This window comes from Triturus cristatus, chromosome 5_1, assembly GCF_964204655.1.
Source record: "Triturus cristatus chromosome 5_1, aTriCri1.1, whole genome shotgun sequence".
Classification (NCBI taxonomy): Eukaryota; Metazoa; Chordata; class Amphibia; order Caudata; family Salamandridae; genus Triturus; species Triturus cristatus.
The window spans coordinates 717,006,000-717,021,529 of NC_140587.1; the positions used below are offsets into that span (position 1 = coordinate 717,006,000).

General features: G+C 44.8%; 1 protein-coding gene across 1 annotated transcript in view; it reads right to left on the minus strand.

Moving 5' to 3' along the window:
• LOC146831407 (transthyretin-like) overlaps window positions 1–11,092 on the minus strand; it is a 37,803-nt gene extending 26,711 nt beyond the window's left edge. The window contains exons 1-2 of the mRNA XM_085605708.1: window positions 11,000–11,092; window positions 7,538–7,683 (exon numbers count right to left, since the gene is read on the minus strand). Of these exons, the coding sequence (XP_085461834.1) occupies window positions 7,538–7,683; window positions 11,000–11,062 (209 nt within the window). The 5' untranslated portion in view covers window positions 11,063–11,092. The remainder of the gene's footprint in view (window positions 1–7,537; window positions 7,684–10,999) is intronic.
• Window positions 11,093–15,530: the final 4,438 nt, after the last annotated feature.

The window sequence follows — 15,530 nt, forward strand, 5'->3', positions numbered from 1 at the left end:
ACTATAACAAGGGGCCGAAGTGTGTCTGATAATTAATACAAGGTTAGCAGGCACTATACAATTTAAATGTGACACGCGATGAGGGTGCCAAATGTCCCCTATACTTTTTGCCCTATTTATTGAACCATTAGCAGTAAGAATAAGTAGTGCCACAAATATCATTGCCCTGCTGCAAGGGATGTGCAAACTTATTGCAGACAATATAGTCCTATACTTAAAAGCTGACCAAGTTAATATTAAGGTAGCTTTGAATGTTATTCAAGAATATACAAACCTGGAGAGATGCAAAGTTAATAAAGATAATACCGATACATTGCTTTTTAATATGCAGGCATCAATACTGCCTGCGGACATAATTAAGAACTATAATAGTAGTCATTCCATTTGCTATCTGGGGATCTATGTGGCAAATAAATACACTGATCTCTTCAAACTGAACTATGTGAAAATGCTAAAGAAGGTAAAGTGGCTGTTGAACAGGTGGTCCATGTAGGCCTCTCACATTAATAGGAAGAGTGTTGTTAATAAAAATGTCTATCCGGCTCTTGTTTATATTTCTTTTCACAAATCTCCCATAGGGTATTTTTTAAAATCATCATATGGTAATGCTGCAGGATTTTCAGGGGCTAGGACTGGTGATATCAAAAGCGATTTGTAAAATGTGGAATTCGCAAGAGTATTGTTGTTAGACCTGGCATCCTTGGCGTGGTTTCCCTGACTTTTTGCCGCTACCTCCTGTGTTTTTGATGCTGTGCTAGATTTCATTTTTGCTGGCTTATTTGCTTTGGGCACTTTGCCACTGCTGATCAGTGTCAAAGTGCAAGTGCTCCCTGGGTAAATTGATATTGTGATTGGTTCTCCCTGATTGGCATATTTGTTTTACCAGTAGATCCCTAGTAAAGTGCACAAAGTGTGCCAGGGCGGGTAAATCAAATGCTACTAGTGGGCTTGCAGCACTGATTGTGCCACCCACATGAGTAGTCCTGAAAAGATGTTTCAGGCCTGCCACCGCAGTGCCTGCGCGCAGTTTGTTAACTGCCATGTCGACCTGGCCAGTGCACCCACTTGCCAGGCCTTACCCTTCCCTTCCCTTTTCTTACATATAGGATACCCCTATGGTAGGCCCAAGGTACCCCCCTGGGCAGGGTGCAGTGTATGCGAAAGGTAGGACATGTACTGGTGTGTGTAATATGTCCATTATTGAAAGGCTATCTTGCTCATAGAACAGAATGGGGAATGCTTTGTAAACTTTTACAAGCATACCTTCCCATAGGGATACAATATAAAAATTTAGTTTGGTACCCCTGAACTCAGAATTAAATAACACATCTTCTAGTAAAGATGGTTTTTAAATTGTGTGTTTGAAAATATCACTTTTAAAAAGTGACTATTTTCTTGTTCAACCTTCCTGTGTGCCTTTGTCTATTTGTGGATTGACTGTCTGGCTTTGGAGTTACAGAAGCTGGGGAGTTGCAGTGGCTCCAGGAGTCTGGATGAGTCAGTACTTGACTGAATAGGCCTGATCTATAAGTATCAGACCCAAAACCCCAGACTTTAGATCATTCCTGGAATTCAAGAGGAACATTTGCCAAGGAGAAGAGCTGGAGAGACTGCGGAGAAGTACTGCCCTTGCTGTGTGTCTGGGGTTGGCCTGCAGTTGCCGTTTCTGCCAAGGAAAGGAGAAGGACTTTGCTGTGTCCTGTGTCCCCTGTTAAGAAGTCTCAGAGGTACAAAGACTTCACCCCCAGCTCCCTTGAACTCTGCTGTTGTAAGTGCTGACCTGCCTTGAGGTTCCTGTACCAGTTTTGGGCCTCTGGAGGTTGTTGCTGCTGTTTGGGAGTTGTAAGAGAGAAGAAACTCAAAGGACTACAGAAATCGACGTATCGCTCTTCTTGCAGCAGTTTTTCATACGCATATTCACTGTCCGAGAAAAATTGCCACGCATCGCCATGCCACTGCGAAAGCCGCCACAGCGCCTGTCTTCGCAGAAAGAATCGACTCATTGTGGGATCGAGGCTGAAGAGGACCGACGCATCCCAAAGATCCACGCATCGTACCTATGCGACACGCTTCCCCGACCCATCACCTGCGGACCGGAACCGGCAAGAAGGATCGACGCATCACTCCCCCTACAGGCCAGAATCGAAGGAACCCTTCCTCTGCATGCAGCGGGACTGTCGCATCGCCTCCTCAGGGTCTCAGGAGTGTCGCATCTCTTTGTTTTCTGACGCTGCGGCTGTTTTGCTTGGTGAATTTTGACGTAACTGCAGGTACTTTAGTGAAAAGTCACACATCCATAGTTTTCTATGTTACAAGTTCTTGAAACCTTTTGAAAGTCATATTTTTAACTGTGTATGTTGGATTTTTGTCGTTTTGGTCTTGTTTAGTATAAAGATATTTTATTTTTCTAAACTAGTGTGGTGTCTATTTGTGGTGTTTTCACTGTGTTACTGTGAGTGTTGGTACAAATACTTTACACATTGCCTTTGGGCTAAGCCCGCCTGCTCGTGCCAAGCTACCAAGGGGTGAGTAGGGGCTATCTAAAGTGCTGCAAAACGGCCCTGTAACAAAAACGGCCCCCAGGGGCCCAAAACCGGCCCCCACCCGTGCGGCGCACTGGGGGATTGCCCGGTGACTGCCACGGCCAGTCCGGCCCTGCCCCGACTCTATCTCATTCTTACTTCCTTTAAGCCGATGGGTGACGGATAAATGTATTTGTTAATTAGAATGACAATGGGGCATCCGAGTGTAGATACTGCGGGTAGTGCGAGGAGACAGTCTCCATGAGTCCAGACGTTCTCTCTGGTTGACTGACATAACCTGCTTCCCCTCACTACCAGCCATGGCCTTCACTATCCATGACTTCTTCTCCCTCCTTGCTTCTGTTCCCCAATACGTTCATGTTGGTCCCACGCATTACCTCTCTCTCCTGCTCCCTGTCTTTCTTCCTACATGCCTGTACAACACCTAAAACCTGCTACTCACGGGGTATTAGCACTATGCCTGGTGTGATATTGGCATTTTAGGAAAGACAATAGAGCTCCTGTCATGATCTGAAGCGTTTCCTGTTTCCTACAGCACTACTCTGACTCTGTCTCAGCACCCCCAGACTTTCACAGGCTCTTAGGGGCAGTTTTGCGTCACTTTCCCCATGTAAAAAATGACTCAAAAGTGGTGCAAGGGGCTTGTAAATCTGCCCCTTAGGGTGCTCAAATGTCTCTTTTTATTCACAAACTAACTCTTTGTTTAATTCTGCCAACATTAACAACCGGTTGAGAAACCATCATGCTCTAAAACCTTTCCAGTTTCCAACAACCCAGCTCTGTCTCCATCAGAGGCCTCCAAGCCAGTCAGGTGCCACATCATCTCATAAAATCTCTCCATTTACATACATGCCTAGCTGTTTAACTAAGCTGGAGTGTTTCCCTGAATTGACTGTATAATGGGGCATAGTTATCAAAAAATCAAGCAGCACAGCAAGCCACCTTACTGCACTACAGTATTTAACATGATACGGCACATGCCTGTCTTTTCCCTGCACTGCCGTACAATGTGCTGCCTAGCGCCAATGCAGGCACGCTTGCACAATGGTGCATGAGTGCCTGCGTTGTAACCAGGATTGTTTTTGTGTAGGAAGGGAGACCTTCTCGCACAAAAACAATCCTTAGAGGTATTTTTCTCCTCCTATGTGTGATGCAGAATGAAGCCCACATGGTAAAAACTAGGGGGCATATTATCTAGGGACGGTGATAAATAACGCAAAGCGCGCTTAGCGCTTTTTTATTTATCGCCGTCCATCTCTGGATTTTATCGCCCTGGTAGCGCGTTATTAACAACGCGTTTCTCCAGGGCGATACAAATTCCAGCGATAGCGGGGAAATCGCCGTTTTGCAGGGAACATCGCTGGTTTTCCAGCGATGTTCCCTGCAAAACGGCGATAACCTTGCTGATATGACCCTGTGGTCGTATCAGCATAATCCACCCCAATGTTAGGGATAGGTAAGTCTGTATTTTAGCAGACGTTACTTTTTGGTGAAAACAGCGGTTTTCTCCAAAAACGAACGTCTGCTTAAATGCTAGGGCAGCCTTGTAAATATCGCGATGTGCACCTCAGCGATATTTGCAAGGTTGTACTGCCCAGTGACGCCCACTTTGCATCTCATTAGAGATACAAAGCGAGGCGTCGATAACAAGGCTGCTAACATGCGCTAATGCATGTTAGCACTGCCTTGTTTATAGGGCGAAAACATTATCTCCGCTTTTTGGGCTTTTAAAGCCAAAAAAGCGGAGATAAGGCCCTTGATAATATGCCTCTAGGAGAGATACAGATATTTATCCTTGTTACGCCTCACCTGAGGAGGCGTAGCATTTTGATGCATTCCCAAGTCTACCACTCATGGTAAATCTAGAAATGCACCAAAATCCATGAGTAGATGGATGGGGAACACCCATGCTCCACCTATGGAATGCCTCCCTGGTGCAGAAGAACACAATGCTGGCATTTGCACTGCGTTGCACTAATGCAGATTTATCAAGCCACTGAGGGCCACGTAAGGTGGCCTTGCATAGCTTGGTAAATCTTACTTAATAGTGGCGCCGCCTTTGCGCCCTGTAGAGTGCCGCAAGGGCGACGCAACTGCTTTATAAATATGCCACAATGTTTTGAATACCCTATCCAAATCAATTGGGCTTAGTGTTGGCCACACTTTTTTATGGCCGTAGTTTTCAACTTCAAGTGCAACCGACTACCTCTTACACTCTGCCTTCCTATTACCGCTCACCATTGGAAGAAAAGGCTTCTGTGAAGGGAAACTCATCGCCCAATGGATTATTGTCCATGGACGTGAACATGAACGTAGCCCCACTGCCCCCTCTATGTTATGTCACTGGGTGGGCTTGTGCTCCTACTATCCAGAGACACAAAGATCAAGATACAAGCCACTAGATTTTTTTCAGCGACTTTTTGGGTGTTTTTAATGTAAAGTAACATTTTAGTAACCATACTCTTCCTATGGAAAGTCTAAACTAACTACACAGTGGCAACCCCCACTGTGGTGTGTAGATATATATATATATATATATATAGCGCACTAACACTATCTTGGACCACATCAGCTCTACAGAAAAATATAATTAATAAATAAATACAAAATAAACTTTTGACAGCCTCCTCTTCCAATACCCACATACAATAACGGGTTGTGTGTTTGCTGCCCAGCTAACCTATCCAAAAAAGTGAACTTGATGATCAACATAGTTGTGTAAAATATTGAATCCCATTTGATTGCCTTTATTGATATTATGGACATACATTCTGTCCGAGGAAGGTAGCTAGTGGAGTTACTTTATTATCTGAGTAGCATTCCTAAAATGAGTAGCAGGGGTGATAACTTTGCAGTTGATGGATAAGAAATGCACTGATGCCCTGATAGATAGCACTGCAGTACTCACACGTCTATCTAGGGTGTTCACATTTTGGCTCCCTCAGAAGTCAAATAGGCTATAACATTCTCTTCTTCGTTGTGGTTATGTGTGTGCGAAACCTGGATTTTCCATTAACCTCATGGAGGTAATGTAGACTGGCACAGTCACATTCACTTTGGATTTTGGAAGTCTCAAATATCACTGGGAATGAAGGTGCATGAAAAGTTCCCACTTAGGGCGAAAAGCGTTACAACAAACAAGTGATGGACGGAATGCTGACAATGCAGACATTCTCCCCCAGTCAAGAGATCTGGGTTAAATCCATCGTTCTTTTGCCCCCAGATGTGAAACTGCGGATAATTGTGCTGTTTTTGCATTTGTTCCCCACGGACTGAAAAAAGGGAGGAATACTCGAAACACAAACTAATCCATCCCGGCATTGAGGAATTCTTCCCTTCTCTTCAGAGTTCTATGTAGCGCGAACTTGACCCTAAGGTATCAGAGCGCTTTATGTGAACACCAGTTGCGTTACAGATAGACACCTCCATTTTTTTTGTTGGGCACTGGAAGATTAAGTGATTTGCCCAGAATCACAGGATGCTGAGCGTCCCTGCCGAGACTCAAACCCGGTTCCCCACTTTCGAGGTCCAGCGGTTGAGCGGTCTAGCCATAAGGCCACATACTGTCCCTCAACCAGATTTCTTGTTTTTCCCTGCATTGTTAGGGGCTTGCCATTGCCATTACCTTAATGGCAATCAGTTTTTGTGAATACACTGGCAGGCCACTGACCAGCAGCGGCACGTCTCTAAGAAAACACGCCCACCACCTTTTGGCAGACATAAAGAGTGTTTGTCAGGCTGAGCAAAGTTCAGCCTACAGACACTCTTTATATTCAGGTCAGGCAGCCAGGTGCTATACAGGCACTAAATGCGCAGGCACCTGGCTGCTTCAGCTGAACCTAGCTGGGCTGGAAATCTCACAGTCCTGTGCGTGTGACCTCCTCAGCCCAGAAAAGCACTGTGAGGTCCTCACTCTCATGACCAGGGGGAGCGTCACTAATCGCCTCGGCCTGGGCACTTCAGTTCTCAGCCCTAAAGTACCCAGGGCTGAGCGTCAATCAGTGACACCTCCTCACGGACTGGGGTGGAGCCAGCAACTCTCACTGACCCCATCCCACTCTCTGATGAGTAAGGGACTGCCGCCTCCCCTCACTGGCTGACCTACGGTCAGAAAATGAGGGGAAGCGGTAGTGCCACCCCTCCAGGAACCTCTGAGGTGTCCCTGCTTCCACCTGAGATCACCGGTGCCGCTGCAAATGACTGGTAAGTGCGTGCATGTGTGTTTGTATGAATATATTTGTGTTTGTGCGTACATGCTTTAAATGGGTCTATGTGTGTGCTTGTGAATAATGGGTTCATGTGTGCACGCTTGTGATTGCATGGGGGTGTGAGTGAATGTGCATGTAGATGGGTGAGTGTATTTATGTCCGTGTGTGCCCTGCTTGCCCTCCTCCAGCTCGAATTACCAGCCGCCACTGATCCTGACAGTGCTCTTTATAGGTACTTCCCCCGAAGCGGGGCTTGCAGTAGCGGTCCGTGGAGGGAGTTCCGTGGGGCAGTGAGGCGGGGCAGTGAGGCGGGGCGGGGGAGGGGCAGGGTGGAGGAATGTAAACACCGGAATATGGATGAACGGAGGTAAGTACACATTTAAATAAATAAAACGAATTTCGTTGCGCGCGCTGCATCGCATTTTGCACCGCTACTGGGGGCTTGACTGTGACACCTGCTTGCGATGGGCAATGTATTTACCTGAGTGCCTCAAGACCAACTGTGCTTTTTGCGTTTTTTTCTGCCCACCAAGCAGTTTGATCTGGTGTAATTCCACTCCACGTGCAAAAACAAAAATGCATGAACTTTCCACGTTTCACTTTCCACACTGGGATTTCGCCCATTCCTAATAGAGTGTTCCTTTGCGAGCTGCAAGTGGATATTTAACCATGTCTCACCTATATTTCTTAAAGGTTATTTCCTGTATGTATATTGTTTCTGATCTGTGCAAATCACACCATCATCACTGTCAGCAAATATCTTTTTTTCTGTAAACTGCAACTTACCCAGAGGCAAAGAGACTCCAGCTCCCATTTTCAGTCTGCTTGTATACTTCAACAATCATGTTGTTTGCAGGCTTTCCAAAGGCGGCATCCAGAATTTTCACTGACAAAGGGGATTTCGACTCGTTAGTCTCCAGTGCTGTGTCACCCTTAAAACATAAAGGGAATGCAGCAATATGTTAGTAACTGTAGTAGTAACTTTACGACTGCGGAGACTGCGGGGCAGAGAACTTCGCACATAAAAAGATAGACCTGTCCTAAAATTCCCTTTTCCAAGTGTTGCTGCCATTAAAACTGTGCACATTGACGGATGGATTGAAAAAAGCAGAAAAAGCATATATTTCAAGTAGTAAATCGGGATAACTTTGCTCATTAGCTAAAAGTGACAGGTACCACGCCCCGGAAATGAGGCAGGCGATCACGTGTCCAGGGGGCGGGATCGCGTAGGGGAGGGGCTATTTTCTCATTACAGTGCTAAAAATGTGAGTTGCTTTTGGCTTGTTGCCTCAAGGTTTCATAGATTTTTTTTGGTTTCCACGTTCTGAACCAAAAATCATCCTAAGTACCAACATCCCATTATTTTCATTTATGAAGCACCAGTCTAGCAGCTCCACCCATCGCACAGCTATAAGCCCCACTTTTCGCAGCACGGTCCATATGACCTTCATTGGACTTTTTTTTTTGGGAAACCTTTTTATTGGATTTTACAATTACCATACAGGGTGTACTTCAGTCGATACCTTTAACCATTGCATAATATTCATTGTTGACAGTAATATGGCGGATAACTATGTGTCTACCGAGTACTCACCTATCTTCTCGCATGGGCTATGCTTAGACGGGTGCCTGGTCGGGAGTATCGGGTAACATATGGGAGTGTCTAGTTACCGGGAGACCTTCATTAGACTTTGGCATTGGGAAATCCAAAAGGTGAAAAAAAATATTTTTCTTGTCTATTGTTCAGTACTTAAGATTCCATTTCCGTCAATAGCTACTACGCCTCTAGGCTTCATTTAACCAGGCAAATCAATGCTGAGGGTCTCTTTCATGGGGCTGTCAATGCCACTACTGCAACTGCTTGAACGGCGGTGAATCCCAGAGCAGTGCCATATCCTAAGGCAGTGCCATTTGAAGCAGACCCTTTTTCAGGCAAAAGTCTTATTTTGCAAACATTTTATAATGTTTTTTTATTTAAGAGTAGATTTAATTATACAGATAAATCAATCTACATTTTAAACAATTCTTGAAAACATCAACTTAATTATCAAAGCATGTAATATATTACAATAGCAATATGTTGGCAGCAGTACTACCTGGAAAAAGGAAAAGAGTAGAAGGAAAGCAACACAATTTAGAATTAGAATTTGTAATAACTAATGGCCAGATGTACAAAAAAGTCTGTTTGTGATTTCCTCATTGCAAATTTTTGCAATTTGGAAATCTCAAGCAGCTATGTATAGCAGTGTCTCAAACACTGCTTGCAGTTCCCAATGGGTTGCAAATGGACCTGCATCATCAATATTTATGAGACAGGTCGCAATTTGCGACTTATTGTGAATGGCTACAATCACTGGGATGTATGCCTGCTTGGATCAGCAGACCACCAAGGCAGTGATTGCTTTTTAAATAAAGATATATGTTTTTTTGAAGTGCAGTCAGCTTACCTTAAAGGAAAACAGGTTGCTTTACAAAAATAAAAATGAAAAGTTTTCTTTTCGTTTTTAGGAGTAGGCAGTGATCCGTGAGACCACTGCCTGGTCTAAAAAAAATGTTTCAACCACATTCACAAAGGGGTCCCTTTAGGATCCCTTCCCGTTTGCGAATGGTTTACAGCCTCCTTTAGAGTCGGTAAATTATGAATGCTTTGCGATTGCATTCTGGTTGCACAACATTCATACATATCAGTGCTTTTCGGTATTAGGAAGGGACGCCCTAAACACATCCCTTCCTAATACCGATTCGTTAAAGCAAAATGCGATTTGGTAACAAGTAACCGAGTTGCATTTTGCCTCTCGTAAATGGCAAAATGCATTGCACCGGTCGCAAACGTGACTGTGCAGATTTATAAAAGAGGTTCTGCCCTGTAGAAGCCTCTCACTGAAGAAAACAACTGGAGCTATTCAGACAAAGCTTAGTTTTTGGAATTGTATCACACTGCATAGAATTAACCCAATGTGCTCTGGGTAAAGCTGTGCACCTATTTGTTAATAATTATTATACAGGGATAAAAAGACAGTCTGGCATAAACCAAGCATGAAGTGTAATACACTATGTAGTACCATTGTTGAGGGAGAAGAGGGGCTCCACCACTTGTGAGTAATGGCCCTTCCCCCTCTCTCAACAGTAATAGCAAATTCAATATTGCACCCAATGCATCTGCATACATACCACATGCATATGTAAAAAGGTTACTACTACTTTTAGGGGCAAAGTCCCAAATCGAGGCTGCAAAAGGTCTGTATTCAGTGACTACAGATCAGATGCAGGACAGACCATGCTTTTGTGTGCTTTCTGCATTAAGCACCAAGATTTAAAGTCAGAATCAGACATCCCCATAACTAAACCGAACCGATAGAGTCACATGATCCCCTAGGATCCGAGGTACGTTGTGTGCTTTACATTTTTTTGATGCTCACCAGGCTGTAGACCCTGATGACCCTGGCTTTAGAACATATGGTTTCATGGTCGCAGAAGTCCCCAAGTCCCCTGCATAATGCAATATTGCAACAACTGGGTTCAAATTTCCAACTGGCGGAATTAAAATGCTTTTGTGGGAGAGAGTTTTTTGTATTTTGGCTCCCTAATGCTAGCTTTGAACCATCCAATCGCCTGGACAACAGTTGCATACTGTTCCAAAAAGTATGGGCAATCAGACGGTAGCTCACTGCTTTACTTTAACCAAAATCTCAAGGACTCGATGGTCACCATTAGAAGGTACAGCAAGAGCCACTCCCACGTCCAAAGTCAATAACCTGAGTCCCAGTGCCAGCTGCCAACCAGAAGCGAGGAGAAACCCTGTAATGTGCAGCACCTTGGATATATGTGCTAAGCAAAGCTGCATACTTACCACAACCCAGGTATGGTCGAAGGCGCAGTAATACACTGTGGGTCTGATTCACAAATGTCAACATACACTTTTCTGTAAGTTTAAGATTTTTTGCAATTCACAAAGCAATTTTACGAGTAGTATCTTTACTACTCCAGAGTCTCCGCATTCATGGCGGAGACTCCTCACATAAAAAGATAGGCAATCATAAAGATATATGCGTAAATGAGCTTTGTGAATTGCAAAAAATCGTAAACTTAACCTAAAGAGGAGGTTTTCCTTTGTGAATCATGCCCACAATGCAAATCACTGTAAGATAATTCCCCTGCATTTTTTGCTGACTGCCCCAACTAATGAGTTGCTAGGTCTTAAGAAAATCTGAGAAAACACAGATCTCAAAACAAAAAAAAAGAACCTACCGCAGGTGCCGTTTCAGCCAATACCAGGGCGGCCAAGACAAGAAGTATGGAAAGAGGTGCCATTCTGACGGAAGTTGGGGAATTCTGGCAGCCTCTTTTCGGGCTTAAAGGTGAATTTATACCCCCTTCCTCTCACATGCGGGTGTTTACCAGTTTGCATTTCCCGCAGGACCTGCTGATTCGAATTATTTACTAAGTACACAAAGAGCAAATGAGTAACCCACGCAAATATGGACCTTGCCTAAAGAGATTACCTACCTTGGAACTGGTGCATGCTGAAAAATATGTGCCTGCTTATCAAGCCCAGTGTGGGGTCCCTTCCATGGACCCAGTCAGAATCCACAGAACACATGCACAAGGGCCCCCCTAGCGTCCCTGTTCTGCAACTGTGCTAGGCACAAATGAGAAAATATGTATTTTATGCATATTATTGCAACATCCTGTGGGCTTCCTTATTTCGAATAACGTTTCCAACAAAGATACATTCACATTTTCACAGATTCATTATTCGAAGAAGTGCTCATCTATTACCACGTGCCACATTTGGGTAATAAAAAGGTGGACGTCACCGGGGTCATATCGATATGATGATTAATGTCTTATCCTGGCCTTGCTAGCTTGCAAAGGTTCTAGGCCTGCTATTCCTATGGGGCTACTGTTCCTGACCATTCCCATACCATTAGAAATGCTGACCCGGGCACTCTCCCGCCCCATCCCCTGCAGCCTGAAGCCAGCTGCATCATTTAACCAAATTCTAGGGCTTGTGAACAGTGTCTGGTGTACCAAGAGTGCGTAGCTTAGGTGATGGCTCTTTCAGGCATTGTTGAAACATGGGATCAAACAACATATTCTATGGCACATTTTTCATTATTTGACAAAACAAATATAGGTTGTGCAGGGACGAATGATCGGGTCCATCAGGCCGTTTTCCCTTGCCCTAATGTCCCCCTGCTTTATTTTATATTTTTGGCAACATTTTGTGTTTTTGAGGGATCCCTTGCACAACATGTGCAAGGGTGTATTATTTATGTAGCACAACTGGTGCTTAAGTATAATTGTTTTGTGCCCTGCTGGGCCCCTTTGGGATTACAGAAGAGGCCATAGATATGTATGCGGCCTGTTCTGGTATATGGATTTTCCGGCATATATTTTGCACCTCCTCAACCCCAAGGCGGTATTCTCTCATTTCTGTGGGTTCATGGCCCTGTGCAAATAAGGAAATATCTTTGCCCATGCAGCCACATCATGTTACTCTTAATGGTGCAGGGGTAAATGGACGGCCTGTAGGGGCATTCACTGTGCACCACAACCGGTGCACAGTTAGAGTGCCTCCTGAGGATAACCATTAGGATAATGGTAGGAGGGTCTAAGGTACCCATCAGACATCTCCAGGGAGGTGGGTGAGGCCATGCACTGACGCCTCTTGAAAATAGAGCCAGGTCTGCTGGCAGTCAAAGACTATGTTGAAGTCCCAAATTTCAAATGGTGGCTGTATCTTTCAAGTATGTGCTTTCCCCAGGCCAACCGTAGACTTTCAGAATAAAGGCCTGCACTGGAGAAAGGACATTTACTTTTACATATTTAGCTGCACTGCCCCTTTCTACGCTGGTTGCACACAACGAGAGTGCTGTCAGGGACAATGCCCGGGTGCTGTGAGATAGGGGAAATTGGGACAGTCTTCATTGGATCCCTCCTAACATTGTCTTGATGGTGGTAGCCCCACTTGACTTACTCTGCACTTGCCCTTGCTGGAGGTAGTTTTACAGGTTTTGGGGCAATGGCTTCTCCTTCTAAGTAGCGTCCATTCTAAGGATAGCATGTACACACAGATTTACAGAAGATCATTGTCAAGGTTGACGGCCTCTATCAAATAAGAATAACGAGTCGACCAATTGGCAATTGTGTCTACAAGCAATACCCTGATCACGGTTGGGGATGTTAAAAGGGATCACATATTTTGGAGAATACAACCACTAGATCTTTAATTTTTTATATCACACATTCACAGGAGGTGACTTTCCTAAATCCAGTCATCCATTCACCTAGGTCGGGAGCTGTGGGTTTCCCCCAATGTTGCATGATACAAATCTTGGTCACAGATAGACCTGTTGCCATCTACTGCTTTCTATGGTTGGAAATCCGCACAATATAAGTCATTACATGGAGAACAGCTAATTGTGGTGAGGGTGTTATCTTGAGGCCAGTAACAAGCTACAAATTGTCGCGTACGGCATACCAATAACCAGACATGTTTGGGCATTCCCAGAGTATACGTAATAAATTGCAAGCTGAATTACCATATCTCCAGCAGTCTGAGTAGAGGAGAATGCCTGACCGGTGCAATTTAAAAGGGCATCCAGTAACCATTCCATAATAGTTTAAAGAACAAGAATTTGAGTCGGGCTTTCTATGATATAGACATCATGTGTGGAGAGTATGGAGACAAAGTTTTCATCTGCATACTCAGGGGCATATCAGCAAGGGTCTGCGATAATTATCGCTCAGCGCTTTTAGCACGAGCATAATTATCGCAGGCTAACGCTGGATTCTATCGCGGAGATAGCGTGCTATCAGCAACGCTTATCTCCCAAGCGATAGGAATCCATGCGTTAGCTGGAAAACAGTGTGATTATTGCTGGAAATCCATCAATAATCACACTGCAACCAGCGATACCTTGCTGATAGGACAGGGTGGTCTTAGCCATGTAATCCACCTCCCATTGGATTACATGGCTAAGTCAGGTTACAAGCAGGCGTAAGAAAAGTAGCGATAACTGTGGTTAGCGCTACTTTTCTTATCGCACTGCTTGTTTGCGTGCAGCTTAATAATTGGAGAAATTGCGCTTAGCGACATTTCTCCAGTTATTTTGGCACGGAACGCCCACTTTGCATCTCATTAGAGATGCAGAGCTGGGCGTTGTTGTAAGGGGTGCTAAATTAGCAAAACACGCAATAGCGTGTCTTTGCTGATAAGGCGATGAAATTATCGCCGCTTTTCGGCCGCAAAAGCGGCGATAATTTTTCATCGCCGCTTTGTAGATATGCCCCTCAATTTCTAGAGTGTTCTGCTGGAATAATCTGGTCACTGGCCGGTTCTGTCTAGAAAAAAGGTAATCAGAGAGTTCTCCTTACAAAGCTGAGGCCACATCTCTGTAAACATCCCATTTCTTGAGGTAGCCGAAACCAGTCCATGTTGACTCTACAATCCACTTAACATGAAGGAGGGTCAATTGGTGGAAAAGGGAGAACCCACAAACTCAGGGGCGTATTTATATCACAGTCATAAAGTGAAGCACAGCAAGTCACCTTGCTGCGCAGTGCTGCGTGACAAGGAAAGGGAATGAATGCACCACATTTAAAGGAATAAAGCGCATTCCTGCCTTTGTCCCTGCCCTGTCGCTGTTTTGGCTGCCTAGCGCCATCGCAGGCACTCTTGCACCATGGTGCAAGGGTGCCTGTGTTGCATGCAGAATTGTTTTTGTGCAGGAATCCGACACAAAAACAGTCCTTAGAGGCATATTCCTAGTTCTATGTGTGCTGCAGAATGCAGCACACATAGAAAGAGAAAGTAACGAGGAGAAATAAAGATATTTCTCCTCATTACACCTCCCTTGTTAAGGAGTATCTTTTTGATGCATTCCCTGGTCTACCACTTTTGGTAAATCTGGAAATGCATTAAGTGCATGGGAGTTGGTGGGAACACCTACACAATGCCCATGGAATGCCTTCCCAGGGCCGAATAATGCAACACAGTGATTTGCGCTGCAGTGTGTTACTCTACATTTATGAAGCCACTCAGGGCCAGGCAAGGTGGCCCAGCGTGGCTTCATAAATAACATTTTGGGCTTGTGTCGTGCTTGCATCACATTGTGTGGTGCAAGGACTACGCAACCCTTTTCATAAATATGTCCCTTAATGTACTTAGCCAAGACCATTGAAGAAAAATGTGCTGGCTAAATGACTAGGCTTTTCCAGTTCTCAATTTTGTAGATTTGTTCAAATTCAGTGGTGGATCCTCCGCTAAGGCGGAGGTGAGCCGCCCCACTGCTCTTTGAGCAGTGGAAAAGGGAAAAATAAAATGATAATAACACAATGTTATTATCATTTTTTTTTCCAAGGCAGTGTCACTGGGCTGGGCTGTTGTCACAATTAGCAGGGGGAGGACTGTTCGGGGCACTTAAGTGCGCATGATGGTTTGGCTGGCCGTCGTGCGCCGACCGAACAGTAATGCATACTTAGCATGTACTCCACCGTGCTGTAATGCACAGACTGGGTGGAGAACATGCACAGGCTCTCACTCCCTGTCTGAGCGCCAAACCACGGCGCTCAGATCGGTGCTCAGACCAATCACAATGCTGCTGTCGTACTGGTGTAAAAAAGGACCAGGAGCAGCCGGTGCAGGTAAGCGTGGTGAGTCGGGCGTGGGTGTAGGGGGAGTCAGTAGACAACGATGAAGCAAAATAACATAAAAAAAGAAAACACTTACCTTGCCCTCGCCGCATTGCCGACTCGATGATGCAGCGAGCTCAAG